Below are 14,657 nucleotides of genomic sequence, written 5' to 3'. Positions count from 1 at the left end.
ATGACCTTGGAGGGTCGTATCTGGCCCCCGGGCCTTAGTTTGAGGACCCCTGTTTTAAGACATCAATAAAAGGCTGCCAATAGTCTTTATATTTGTGAGAGTCTGGCAATTGTATAAACACAAGTCAATAGGATGTTTAAAATATCCTACCTTATACCATTATTTTATCCCCATTCCCCACATTCCATATTAATCAAAAATTATTTTGAAAACCCTTTTTGTAAAAACCAAGCAGATAATAAGGCAGCCATCCGTTGTGTGCAAAAAAAAAAAACAAACAAAAACACTTGGTTATTTATTTGGCCAGTGGAAGAATAAATTGCAAGACATTTTATTATAATTATATTTATCAATACCCAGCTTTATCTCCCCTGAAAGGGACTCAAAGTGGCTAACTAATTTAACTAAGAACTTCATTTGTGGAGAAATCTATACATCATGAAATAGGAAAGGTAGTCACTAAAGTGTGTACTATCATGCTATCAACTAGTTATGCGTTTAATGGGAAATAAGCATTTTAATATGTGTTGCTCAACTAAGCTGGGAAAAATCTTCCTTTTCTTCAAGCGGTTTTAATCTTCGGCAATGGATGAATAAGGTTTCATTGCTACTTCCTGCCAGTTCAAGAAATATTGTGACTTGCAATTTGCTATCCGCCTCTTAGCTATCAAAAAGAGTGTCCCCCTTCCCAAATCTTCCAGCTGCTGTAAAGAATGCCTTGCTGACTTTCTTCCCCTCCCACACCAACAGCCTTGCCTTTCCTGTTGGCTCTCCTTCTCCTTGGTAGAAATCACATGTGCATGACATGCCAAAGCCCAGGGAGCAGCATTCTAATTTGTCCTAAGCAGTTGAGTTGGCTTTCTCTTAGAAGCAGCATGATTCTTGGGACGGTTCTTCAGTCAAGTAGCTTTGGCAAAGAGAAGGATAAGCAGCTGCCTTTCTTTTGTGAGAAGGCCCATGAACCAACTCGATCTGATTTGAGAGGTATATTTGAAAACTGTATCCTTTTCTGTCCGTACTGAGGATTTATTATTTCAGATTCTTAAAAAGATAAACTGTATTTTGTTTGATGGCTGCATGGTGATGTTTGGGGATGCTTACAATCTGCTTCTCTGTGATTTTTTTGTTGTTGAGATGAAAAGTAATTCCATGAACAGTTTTGCAGAGAGTTTGAGGAAGCATTTCAGGAATAGAATCCAATAAGGATCAATCTTTTCACTCTTTACAATAATCTGTGCCTTGGTAACACAGCTAATAATTAGATTGCTGCTTGATTGTGGGACTGATGTGCTGTAGTGGGTCAATGATTCCTTCATACTGCTGACTGATTTATGTTTTGCATTTGGGTTTTGTTACTACCATACCATAATGCAAGGGAACTACCCAAAGATAGGAAGGATCTGTGTACATTTATGAAAATAACAAGCAGCTATAGTTTATATTTAAATGATAGCATCCTGTAACATCTGAACTAGCAAATTTATGATGGTATGTTCTATGCACTTGTAGAGTTCTTCAAATGCACAGCAGTTTAGTCTGAATCAAAGGTATATATGATAGAATAGATGACTGGGAGTGGAATTGTAGAGGTTAATAGCAGAAGGAAATAAAAGGCACAAGGGAAACGTGCTATCATGATTTTTTCATTTTTCCTTCAGATTTCATTGTCTACAAATTCTGCCTAGTTGTGTGCATTATTAAGGTATAGATAATGTTGTAGTGTTATTAAGTTATCAATAACGATAAAATAGTGAAGAGTAGAGACATCACACTGGCAACGAAGATCCGCATAGTTAAAGCAATTGTATTCCCCGTAGTCACCTACAGATGTGAGAGCTGGACCATAGGGAAGGTTGAGCGAAGGAAGATAGATGCTTTTGAACTGTAGTGCTGGAGGAAAGTTCTGAGAGTGCCTTGGACTGCGAGAAGATCCAACCAGTCTATACTTCAGGAAATAAAGCCCGACTGCTCATTGGAGGGAAGGATACTAGAGACAAAGATGAAGTACTTTGGCCACATCATGAGAAGAAAGGAAAGCTTAGAGAAGACAATGATGCTGGGGAAAATGGAAGGAAAAAGGAAGAGGGGCTGACCAAGGGCAAGATGGATGGATGGTATCCTTGAATTCTTGAAGTGACTGGATTGACCTTGAAGGAGCTGGGGGTGCTGATGGCTGACAGGGAGCTCTGGCGTAGGCTGGTCCATGAGGTCACGAAGAGATGGAAACGACTGAACGAATGAACAACAACAACGTTGTAGTCCACAGAAATGCATATTGTTACCAATGTGTTCGTTGTTAAGGGACTATAAGGTTCTTTTGGATACCTTTGTGTTTCAAGTTACAGGAGTGCATGAGTGGAGGGAGGAACACATTAAATTTTGCGTGGGATGGTATTTTCTCATATGTTATGGAGAAATTTCTTAAAAGAGAATTGTCATCTTTAAACATGAGTTCAGATTCTGAATTGTTTATCGGTATCAACTCTCTCTTGTAACTTCCTGCTGTGGTGCCTGTGGGAGATTTCGAAGATGTAGTCAGTCAAAACAGTAATTGTTTACTTTGAGCAGTAAAAATTAGCTTTCAGAAAATATGTCCAGCATCATGAAAAGGCTTGAATGATCTTAACAGGAATGAGGAAGTGCCAATGCAGAGTCATCAGCCATAGAAATATTGATAGGGTTAAAGTTCTGCCTCTTGTAACAGATCTGTATCAAATGCAAAACGTCTCTTTACTACAGCCATTCCTGCTAATGTATAGAAATTTACAGAAAGTTAGATACAACAGCTCCAGATTCAATTACACAGTTTGATTTTATGGATCTAAAAGACTTCCAACAACAACAATAGGAAGAAATAATGGCAGAAATTTAGTTCCCTGCTTAATTATGTCTGCCTTCACTGTGTCTGTCAGGAATACAGTAGAGTCTGCATGCCCTGACCAATGCTTATTGTAATAGGAAATTGCAGCAATTTTCTGCTTGCACAAGACTGAGAAACGTAGGATAGCAGTTAAATAAATAACAAAACAAACAAGCAAACATATGCTATCAAAATGTCTCTTCCATTGGAAACATAGATGGCCATAAACCCACTTCTAGTTTTGAAAAACATTTTTAAAAACAGGTTGTACAACTTATTTAAACTGTTCTGCTCCTCATGGAGATTTCTACAAGAGGCACCTCACTTAGATCTGGGGTGTCAAACTAATTTCTCTCGAGAGCCAAATCAATTTTAAGGTTGCCTTCAAAGAACCACTGAATTTATGAACAGAAAATCCATAGATACAGAGAGCCAGCTATGTATCTTTTTCCATGGTGGTCATTGCTTTTTAAGTCCTCACATGTTATTGAGTGACAACTCCCATTGCTTTTGATTACACTATGTATCACATTATAAATGACATTTTCCAATTTGTTCTATCATAAAAACACGGAAAAGGTTTTGCTTGCCTTAATTGGAATTATGACAATGTAACATGAGCAGGTTTTTATGAGGTACTGTGTTTGAAAGTGCCCTCATGTCCTGAGAATGGTACTCTTGTATGACAGACTTTAAGACGTAGTATGTGCCTCGTATGTCATATGATAGATGTTACATATGATTTTGTTATTGCCAAAAGTAACTTGCCAGTGTTAAAACAGAACACCCCCCCCCAAAAAAAACCTAAATTTTTTAGTGCTTGAATACTCATTTTTTACTTTAAAAAGTAGACAACTGGGATACAACTTATGACATTTCATACCTGTATACATGTCTCTGTCTAAGAGCAGTTTATTCATATACCACAGCCCCATGCCCAATCAGTTGGATGGGAAGTGTGCAGGGTATTTTCTGTGCAGAAAAAGCCATCTTGGTCTACCATTGGCCAGAGCACAATCTCATTGCTCTCTGTATCTATTTGGTCGGGTTACTAAGAACAGGAAGAAAGTATTGTGAATGTGTAATCTTTCCTAGTATAACTCTGACAGTGGTGTGGGTGATAAGACATTTCAGCAGCAGAAGTGGCAGCCTAGACACCTGTAGCAGGCAAAGGCTACATCATTTGCTTGTGTGTTTTAAAGTAAAGACACTATTGAAGCCTACTTTTTCTAACATTTCAGAAAGAAATGTGAGCAGTCTGGTGTAATGGGAGCATAAAACTCTAAACATGCTTTTCTCTCTATTTAGCTACTTGTAAAAGCTAACTAGTAACAAATATTGCTAATTATCATTTGAAGAGCTTGTTTCCAGAAAGTACAAAATCCATTTGAATAAATGTTACAGAAGCTTTTTTAAGTGCTGAGGACATGTATGCTTTTGTTATAAAATTCAATTTTCCAAGCTCTACATTTAATTGCTTTGATACATGTTGTTTTGATCTGTACATAATATTCGATTCGTAGCCAACAATGTGCAGCTACCTATGACTGCCCCCTCCCCACACACACACACACACACACTGTTGGCATTGGTACTTTCCCCTCTCCACAGAATGACCTTCAACTTTCCTATGGGTGTATCAAAATCCATACTTTTAACTGCAAAACCTGCCCTCAATTTACACATGATGTCACCTTATACATGAATATATACAATAGCTTTTTCTTATATCTCTTCTCCTGTCCACTCCAATGTATACTTTCTTAAATCCCTATATATTTGCCATATATGATACTTCTATAGGCACATGTACATTATTCTGCCTAAAAGCATAATTGTTGACATGTAACATCAAGAGCTGATGGAATTCAACCTTCATATGATAATCTTCCTAGATAAATATTCTTCTCAATTAGCCTTTTGGGATATTCTTGGATTGTAGATAAGGAAACCTCTAACAGTTGGCAAAGCAAGAAGAATCTCTAGAGAGCGAATCCTCAGGTTAAGTGTTATTAAGAGCAGCAGAATGGGGAATAAATCTCACCCATTGGACACTGTTGTTTTTGCACAGCTCTTGTGCATGTTACCTTCCCAATGTGTTGGGTGACATGTTAATGATTGAAGGAATACTATTGCTGTCTTTTAAACCAAGTTTTTAACATCTTGTTCATCCTGCTGTCTATACGCTTCAGGTTCAGCCTATCTTCGAGATCACATCTCTGTCTACAAACCGGTGCGGGCTTTGAGATTGACAGAGGAGGCCCTTCTCTCAGTCCCACCACTGTCTCAAGTGCAGTTGGTGGGTACAAGACAGAGGGCCTTCTCTGTGGTGGCCCCCCGGCTCTGGAATACCCTCCCAAAAGAGATTAGATTAGCCCCCACCCTTCAATACTTCCATTCCAACCTGAAAACATGGATGTTCGGACAGACCTTTGACCTTGAGTAGGCTGAATGGGCCCATATGACGCTGACACTTGGCACCTGTGAATTGACGGAAGTTAGTTTTATCTACTGTTGTTTTATCTACTTTTGTACTGTTTTTACTGGTTGTATGTTATATGTGCACCCTGGAGTGCTTTGTAAGCTGCCCCGAGTCCCTTCGGGGAGATGATGGCAGGATATAAACCAAGTTATTTATTTATTTAGTTAGTTAAGTAAGTAAGTACACTCTGCTGTTGTGCTTACGAATTGAATTTACATCTTTTTACTTAAGACAAAATTCAAAATGTCAAAAAAATTTCAAGGATACGGATACTAAATAGTTGCTTCTTGTTTTTTCCTCCAGAGGCACTGCACCGCCCCTATGGTTGTGATACTGAACCCCAGGCACTGAATGAAGCCATCAGATGGAGCTCCAAGGAAAACCTTCTTGGTGCCACTGAGAGCGATCCCAATCTTTTTGTTGCACTTTATGATTTCGTAGCAAGTGGTGACAACACACTCAGCATCACCAAAGGTAAGCAACCCAAACTTTGTCTTCTGAGGATGGGTGGGTGATGGGGGTGGTACAGGATAGAGAAAATAAGCACCTTGTTTTCATCCTTGTGAAGGTTTGTAAAGACAGTAGTAATACAGCATTTGGTGTTGTTAGCTTGCGAAAGGGAAGAAGAAGGGTTTGAAACATAAAGGATTATCCAGAGCAGTAGATAGCACTATGCTTTGCCAGTGTGTGTCCTGTCTTTCTTAAATTGGTGATCATACTTTTGCACAATTAAAGGGTTGTTAACTCTTTCCTACCCTAGCGAAAACTGATTTTTTTTCCTAACTTACATAAAATTCAACTTCAGAATAAACCTACAAATCCTGTCTTGTTTGTAATCCAGTGATTTCCTGTATATGTAAAGTTAAGGTTTTTTACTCAGTCCACTTTATGCGTACTTCCTTTGGATTGCACTTTGAATAATTTGAAAAACTTGGCTAGCGCAAGTTCTTTTCTGAACTCAATTTTTAGAGATTGATGGTGTAGTTCTGTACATATCTGATCCAAAAATAAATTCCACTGATTTTTTTGGTACCATCTCAAGATTGCAGTCTTAATTCCATTTCCTTTTTTTTATATTGACAACTTGTTTCATCTGTTTTAACAGTATTTTTCCCCCCAAAACATAATTTCATGTATGTTCTTCATCTTCCTCTGGCGTGGGCATAGTGCCTCACTTAAGAGTTTCAGTTTCCCATACAGACTACTTTCAGAGTCAGAATTACTCTGTTTCCGTGTGTCATATGTTGGGCATGTTAGTGTACATGAGTCAGTACAAGCAGTTTTTTTCCCTTGCCCATCATAGTTAGTGAAACTCAAGAACTGAGTATTTTACATGGTTGAAACCATGTTCAGAAGGAAAGAATGATGGATATTTGCAGGTGTCTTGTTTTGGCCTCAGTCCATAAAACTGCTGTTACTCCTACCTCAGAAAGTGCCTTTAGTGCCTGCCTCCCCAGTAATATTTTTCTGATCTCCTGTCAGGTTGAGCATTAAACTAAGAAGGTGCTTTGCACTCTGGTGGTTTTACCTAGATAAAAGAAATACTATTATTTTGATTCTGTTAAATCCTGCTGCAGATTGTGATATTGCTGGACTGAGATATTTTGGGAGGATCTGGAATGACACTGGAGAGACCCCCCAGGATTATTCTTTAATAATTCCCTTAGTTTTTCACAGGGAAATCCAAAAGCCGATTCTTTATTGTCTGGGACTCTTTTTACACTGCCATATAAAATCCAGATTATCTGCTTTTAACTGAATTATATGGTAGTATAGACTCATATAATCCAGTTCAAAGCAGATAATGTTGATTGTCTACATTGATAATCTGGATTATTTGGCAGTGTAGAAAGGGTGTGATAGATTCTTTGTTGTAGAAAATCTGACTGGCATCCACCTTGACCTTTATTATTGGGTCAAAACAAATGGGAGATGGTGGGTGAAATCCTACTCAGTTTTGGTAATATGGGTTGTTAGTCTACTGTTGTTTGGATGATGTATACAATTTCCAACAAAGTCCCAATAAATTTCAGATCACCAGCACCATAATAAATATCATTTTACCTATTTGAAGTTTTGCCATCTTTACTTTAGGTGAGAAGCTACGTGTACTTGGTTACAACCAGAATGGTGAATGGAGTGAAGTACGCTCTAAGAATGGGCAGGGATGGGTGCCAAGTAACTATATCACCCCAGTGAACAGCCTGGAGAAGCATTCCTGGTATCATGGACCAGTATCACGCAGTGCAGCAGAGTATCTGCTGAGCAGCCTCATAAATGGCAGCTTCCTAGTTCGGGAAAGTGAAAGCAGTCCAGGACAGCTGTCCATCTCGCTCAGGTACGAGGGACGTGTTTACCACTACAGGATCAATACCACAGCAGATGGCAAGGTAAATGTGTTTGGAAAATCTGTTTTGTAAAAGTTAAAACAATATATTTTCACTTTTAACACTTGTATACCAGAGCAATGTTTGTGTATGTTTGAGTGCATGCGCTTGCCGCAATAACTGTTTAGCAATGTCTCTCATTAAACTATGTACCATTTTCTGCTGTTTCTATCATAGATGGAGGAAAGTGTTTGATCTGTTAAATTCTTAACCAATAGGTAGAGAGAAAAGGAATCCTGAAAATGCAAACCAACACTATCCTTATGACTAAAGTTTCTATTCCAACCAAGATTCTTAGTTAGCAGAATAATTATTGATGCTGAATAGTCAGTAAATCTATTAGCTATTTGTTTGCTTGCTTGGTTTTGGTGAAAGAAGAAGAAGAACTTTATTTTTCTACCCTGCCGCCATCTCTCCGAAGGGACTCGGGGCAGCTTACATGGGGCCCGAGCCCAAGGCAGAATATAATTAAAAGCAAAGCAATAAACAATTAAGACAGCATAAAACAGCATAAAACAACATAACAATAATAGCTAGCAACAACAATAAAAACAGACTAATTTTGGAGGGTGGGAGGAAAACCACTACGTGAACTGGTTAAAGGATAAGGTGGTCTAGTAAGGTGGATAACAATGTATAACGGCATAGGAAATATCATGGAAACAGCAAATTAACAGGATCAGTTAATATAATATAGGACATCAGATTGAATGACAATTCAAGACATGATACAGGTCATGGCAATAGAAATGGGGCTGAAATCAGAAGGGATAGGGATGTTTGGGTTGTAATTCCCATGGAAAGGAGATAAAGTAATTGATGGCCCCTGTAGCAGCAATAAATATTGAATTTGTGTTCTGCAGGAAGGGAAGAAAATTGCTGCAATAGCCACAGTAAAAATAGCAAAATTGCTGATCCCTAACAATATGATTGCCAAAGCTGGGAGATTGTGAACTGCTAAGAGATGCCCAATGCAGTTGTGGCAAAAGCCATGCTTCAAATTACAAGCAGTGGGGCAGGGGAAGAAATAACTGCTGTAAAGACTACAAGTCTGTTCAATGGACTTGGAGGAGAAGACCTTTAGCAGCAACTTCCCAGCAGAGCTTGCTATCCCATAATAGTTTATAGGTGCTGTAGGTTGCCCATCACTGGTGTAGTTGCATTTTATTGTACCCATTGGCAGCCCTAGCTGTCCCTGTTATGTGTGCATGTATGTGCCTTCAAATCATCTGTCGACTTGTGTCAATCTCATGAATTTCAGAAGGTTTTCTAAGGCAAGAAAGAGGTTGTTTTGATATTGTCTTCTTCATGTGATGAATATTATGAAATCAGTGAAGAAATAATGCATTTAGTGTTTCCTCTGCTACCTGTTCAAGCATTAGTAGGTGTTGATGGAATACTTGTTGTTACAGCATGGGGTTTTTCAAGTTTTAATTTTAATATTATCTTTCTGAATTGATAGAATTGCTTAAGCCATAGCTTGCTGGCTGAAATGCAACAATAAGGTGTAATTATATTAAACTGCAGAGTGCCATATTAAAGCTCATTCAACGAGGAAAATAAGAGTATTTAAAGTATCTCTGTTGCCCACCCTTAACTATACAGTACTAGTAGAGTAGTAATATCTTAGAATTTTGACTTTGTAGTAGAGTTTCGATTTGCATGGAACATACATGGCCTGCATTGGCATAAACTTAGCAAGACGTGCTTCTGAGAAAAAAATAGATAGGTTACAAATGTTAAAGAACAAAATGAACTATTCTGAACACATACTTATTTATTAGTATACCACTCCACTTTATGAAATAATATGTATTTGATAACTACTAATGTGATTATAGACTTGAATAATGCAGAATTGTTCCTTCAAAATAGCTTATTTAAGATCCATTACTACCAATTTTGAACTTAGAATTATCAATTTTAGAAAACTGAAGACTTTTCTAAATTAAAACAAACCATGCAGCTCATTCATGATAGTTTGTTCTTTGTGTGTGCATTTGCGTATTTTCAATCATTTCACTTGATGAGGGAGAATGGAGAATTTGACAGAAGTGAAAAGCAAGATATGAATGACCATGTTATACGTAAGGATTTACCCCAACATATTGCCATTATACTGGTGAGGGAGACGTGTTGTATGCCTGAAACAAATACTCAAGCATTCTCTATATTTTGCAATATTTGAAAATACTTGCCCAGAATTAAGATCTGTTTCCCACCCCCACCCCCCACCCCCTTTGGTAATCCATCTGTACATGGAGAAAATGCTATTGCTATTTTTCAGTCTTGTAAGTAAGATTATTTGCAGCAGTATGAAGTGGTTGAAACAACCCTATTTTGAGTACCCTTTCAAAAGTTTCCGTGAAACATCCTGAAAAATAGAACAATGTTTCCTGGTAGGTTTATTATTTGTTTGTTTGTTTGAGAAATTTATGTTCTGCCTTTCTCTGAGCACAAACCCAAGGCGGTTACAACAGAATAAAAACATACAATACAAAGTTAAAACAACCCATTAAAAGATAAGTACTATATTTGAAACAGTAAACATAATTAAAACCGCATGAACATTAAAGGCAAGATAAAAGCTCAGAGCTTCTATTACCACTTACTTGGCTTAATTAAACTTCTGTTTAGTCAATTCTTAACCTTTTGGAGAAATACCTTACCTGCCACATACATTGCCTTTCTGGTCTTCATGCCTCTTGTTGTGCAACTTACTCGGGTTCTTGTTTAATAGGTGTATGTGACAGCTGAAAGCCGCTTCAACACCCTGGCAGAGCTAGTTCACCATCACTCAACAGTAGCGGATGGCCTGGTGACAACCTTGCATTACCCAGCACCAAAGTGCAATAAACCCACTGTCTATGGCGTATCTCCCATCCATGACAAGTGGGAGATGGAGCGAACAGACATCACCATGAAGCACAAGCTTGGGGGAGGACAATATGGTGAAGTTTATGTTGGAGTATGGAAGAAATACAACCTCACTGTTGCTGTGAAAACACTCAAGGTATGTTTTTGTATTCATGAAATTGTCTACTTAACATGGAATTGAGGAAATATAAATGCCTGATTGAAGTAACTTGCAACATATGCTGTATTTAAAAGGCATGTCCTCTAAGTTTTAGATGGGTTATAACAACTCAAGGGATGTTTAACAGTACAGCTTCTAAAAGATGCATAATTACAAACTCAGGTTCTTTATCAGGATCCAAAAAACATAGGAATTCTATGAAAATTTCCTGAAATTATTTGGCCTTCTGTATTCCAACAACACAATTAAACATGATTTTTGTTCCTGAGTTATAAATGTCATTTCCTAATTGGTTCTATCATAAAAACATGGAAAAGGGGTTATTAAACTGCCAAAACTTTGTTTTTGTGGGGCATCCTGCAGCACATTTTGCTATAGTTTTTTTTAATTAATATTTCATTGAGTCTCAATCAATTCAGCACAGTTTGTGGCAGCCACAAAAGCAAAGTTTCTGGAATATATAACAGTTACTTTCATAGTAAGTACTGCATAATTAAACAGCAAATAAGAATAATATGCTCAGTTTGAAATTACATTACTTTGGTTTGTAAAACCCTCTCTGTGATCAAGATCTTTAAACATATGCTTTCCTTTTTAGTTGAGGAAGAAATTATAGTTCAGCATGCTTTGTTTTTGTTTTATATTATGTGCCATCAAGTGAGCTTTAATTTATAGAAGTCCAGTAAGTGAAAGCCCTCTAAGAGCCCAGGCTTTAATAGCCTTGCTTGAGTTTCAAATTTGGAGCCATGGATTTCTTGATGGAAGCAGTTCATCCAAAAAGTGTTCTTAGTCTTTTCCAATTTACCAAACATTATCAATTTTTGCAATTACTTACATTTTCTCAAGAGATAGCTGAATTACAGTTGCCTCTGTTTAGCCATTGTGGCATCTTGTGAGAGTTTAGGCCTGATTTCCTCTTGGAGGCATTCATTTATCTTTTTAACAGTCCATGGTATCTGTAAATCTTTCAGCAACATATCTCAAGTGTATTAACATTCTTTTTGTCAGTGTTTTTCCCTGCCAAGTTTTTATAGTCCAACACAGAAATCCAAAATACTTATGGCACGGACAATTCTGAGTTTGGTATTTTATGATAGCATTAAATATGGTATATATTTTGTAGTATGATTCATAATTAAGTTGCATTTATTTTATTCAAATGCTACTCCCTATGATCCCCTTCCCCCCAGACAATTCATTGTGATTATTAAAAGGACAGATGTCTTATGTCCCTTTCAGGAAGACACTATGGAGGTGGAAGAGTTCTTGAAAGAAGCTTCTGTTATGAAGGAAATCAAACATCCAAATTTAGTGCAGTTATTGGGTGAGTGTTCACCTGATTACAACAATTTTGTACTGCTTTCTTTTTCAGTTTTACTGTTCATAATAACGTACTTGTACTCAGAATTGCACTACAAGGACAGCTGGGTATAGTATTTAATTTGTACTTAAGTTCAGTTAGAATGCAGAGACCATATAGTGTCATTATGCCTTCTTGGCCTGCCATACCATGGACAATGGGTTGAATTCAGATTTAGGTGTGTATGTCAGCTGGCAGAAGCAGACTTTCCCACATGATTTTTCCCATGACAGCTCGTGAACCTCCTGAAAAACCCGAAGAAGGTCTGGGTAACCCACATAATGGAGTGAAATGTCATGCAGTCAGAGAGAACTGTTCTTAGAAATCAGAAAGTGGCACTATCATAGAATGAAACCTTTTGGCCCATATTGATCCCAATGAAGCCATTCATACAAAGCAAAAAGCCCACAGACCCAAGTTATGTAGCTGTTTGCGTTCCATGTGAATCATTGAACTACAGGTTAGAGCTACACAAATTGAGCTCTCTGTGTTAGAGCTATATTCAGTGTCTGGACATCAGTGGAACCAGAAACCAGACAGGCAGCCAAAAACATATATTATTATTATGTTTATTATGTTTATTTATATCCCGCCTTCTCTCTCCGTACGGAGACTCAAAGCAGCTCACAATTAAAAGTATTACAACATAACTTAAAATATGCAGTATACAAATACCAAAATAGTATCTGAATAAAAATGTTATAGCCTCCCGCCGGAAGGACAGCAGGGAAGGGGCCATTCTGGCTTCCCTGAGCAAGGAGTTCCAGAGTCAAGGGGTAGCCACCAAGAAGGCACGCTCTTTCGTTCCCACCAATCAAGCTTGGAATGTAGGTGGGACTGAGAGAAGGGCCTCTCCTGAAGATCTCAGGGCCCAGGCAGGTTCGAACAAGGCGATGCAGTCAGCCAAATAGCCTGGATCTGAACCATCTAGGGCAGTGGTTCTCAACCTGTTTTGGCTTTCAACTCCCAGAAATCCTAACAGCTGATAAACAAAATATCCCGAGACTCACACGTTGAGAACCACTGGTCTAAGTCTTAACCAGCTCTTTGAATTTTGGCCAGAAACAGACTGGGAGCCAGTGGAGCTGCTTCAACAGGGAGGTTGTTGGCTCCCTGTAGCCTGGTCAGGTTAAGGTGGTCTTTATAGGCCACAGCTACCCCATCCACTCCCCCCCCCCCACATGCTCATTGACATAGTACCCAGGTGGGAGAGCCAGAGCCCAGGTTGGAACTGAGTCAGTTTGTCCATCTCAACTAGTTCAAAAATCTTTATCAGCCATACTTCTTGTGTTGGGATAACTGGTTCTTTTCATCTCTATGCATTTTGGTTTCATTGATGAGAAGTCTGGAAATCCTTCTCTCTATCACTGGAGGAAGAATATAAAATTGCTCCTTTAATTTCTTTGAGATTGTGTATTCTCACTACCATATTTTAGGAAATTTTATATCTTAACAAACTGTTCCATTCCCCTGCCAGGTGTGTGTACTCTGGAGCCCCCGTTTTACATAGTGACAGAATACATGCCCTTTGGGAACTTGCTGGATTACCTGCGTGAATGCAATCGGGAAGAGGTGACTGCTGTTGTCCTGTTGTATATGGCTACCCAGATATCTTCTGCTATGGAGTACTTGGAGAAGAAGAACTTCATCCACAGGTCAGAAGAAAACCTTAATTTTTATAATGAAGAAAAGTTACTTTTGTGGGGGAGGACAGTGTTTTATTAGGACAAAAGTGGCCAGGCTGTTTGGAAGTTTAAAAAAAACAATTTTTAAGATTTTATTTCAAAAAGATAATACACCAACCATATATATTGCAGACATATACACATACACATACGTAGACAACCCGCCACCCACAGTACTGTTTGGAAGTTTAAGTCCAGCAGTATATGTATGCATATGATGTGTTGTGTTAATAATAATCATAAACATAATTTTCAGACTTCCCAATTGACAAAATTTATTAAGTCATTTCTACATCTTGCATCTTGATGTCACTATTACAAGGGTCACTCCAAAAGTAACGCACTGTTTGCTTGAGGGCACGGAAGAATCCTTAGCACTTCCATTCAAATTTAATTCAGCTCACTCCTATTTATGGCATTGTCATAGCAGTTCCTGATTTGTGAGAATGAGGCAGTGGGGAGCATCCACAGGAGACTGTGTAAGGTGTATGGAGATGACACTGTCAATCACAGTACTGTTAAGTCTCTAGGCACACATGTCATCTGGTGAAAAAGGGCATGCCAACATTCAGGATGCTCCATGAAGCAGCAGACCACACACCACACAAAGAACTGACAGCGTGGAGGTTGATATATGTATAACTCTTAAAGAAATGTCACTCCAACTGGGCATTAGAGAAGCAAGTGTGTGCAGAATACTGAAACAGTTGCAGTTGAAGAAGGTCTGTTCAATGTGGGTCTCGAGGAAGTTAACAGTTGCACACAAGGAAACCTGAAAAATCCATATGCAGCAAATGCTAGAATGAAAATGATGGAAACAAATTTCTTTCAAGAAACATGGCTGAA

General features: G+C 38.3%; 1 protein-coding gene across 4 annotated transcripts in view; it reads left to right on the top strand.

Moving 5' to 3' along the window:
- ABL2 (ABL proto-oncogene 2, non-receptor tyrosine kinase) overlaps positions 1-14,657 on the top strand; it is a 60,494-nt gene that overhangs the window by 26,551 nt on the left and 19,286 nt on the right. For 2 of the 4 annotated variants that reach the window (XM_060774436.2, XM_060774435.2), the window contains exons 2-6: positions 5,646-5,816; positions 7,437-7,732; positions 10,470-10,742; positions 12,006-12,090; positions 13,604-13,781. In XM_060774436.2, the coding sequence (XP_060630419.2) occupies positions 5,646-5,816; positions 7,437-7,732; positions 10,470-10,742; positions 12,006-12,090; positions 13,604-13,781 (1,003 nt within the window). Of the gene's footprint in view, positions 1-809; positions 985-5,645; positions 5,817-7,436; positions 7,733-10,469; positions 10,743-12,005; positions 12,091-13,603; positions 13,782-14,657 lie in introns of those variants that run through there. The other 2 variants (XM_067467645.1, XM_067467646.1) reach the window with 2 other exon arrangements.

This window comes from Anolis sagrei, chromosome 4 (genome assembly GCF_037176765.1).
Source record: "Anolis sagrei isolate rAnoSag1 chromosome 4, rAnoSag1.mat, whole genome shotgun sequence".
Taxonomy (NCBI): Eukaryota; Metazoa; Chordata; class Lepidosauria; order Squamata; family Dactyloidae; genus Anolis; species Anolis sagrei.
This window is presented reverse-complemented; position numbering and strand designations above follow the sequence as displayed.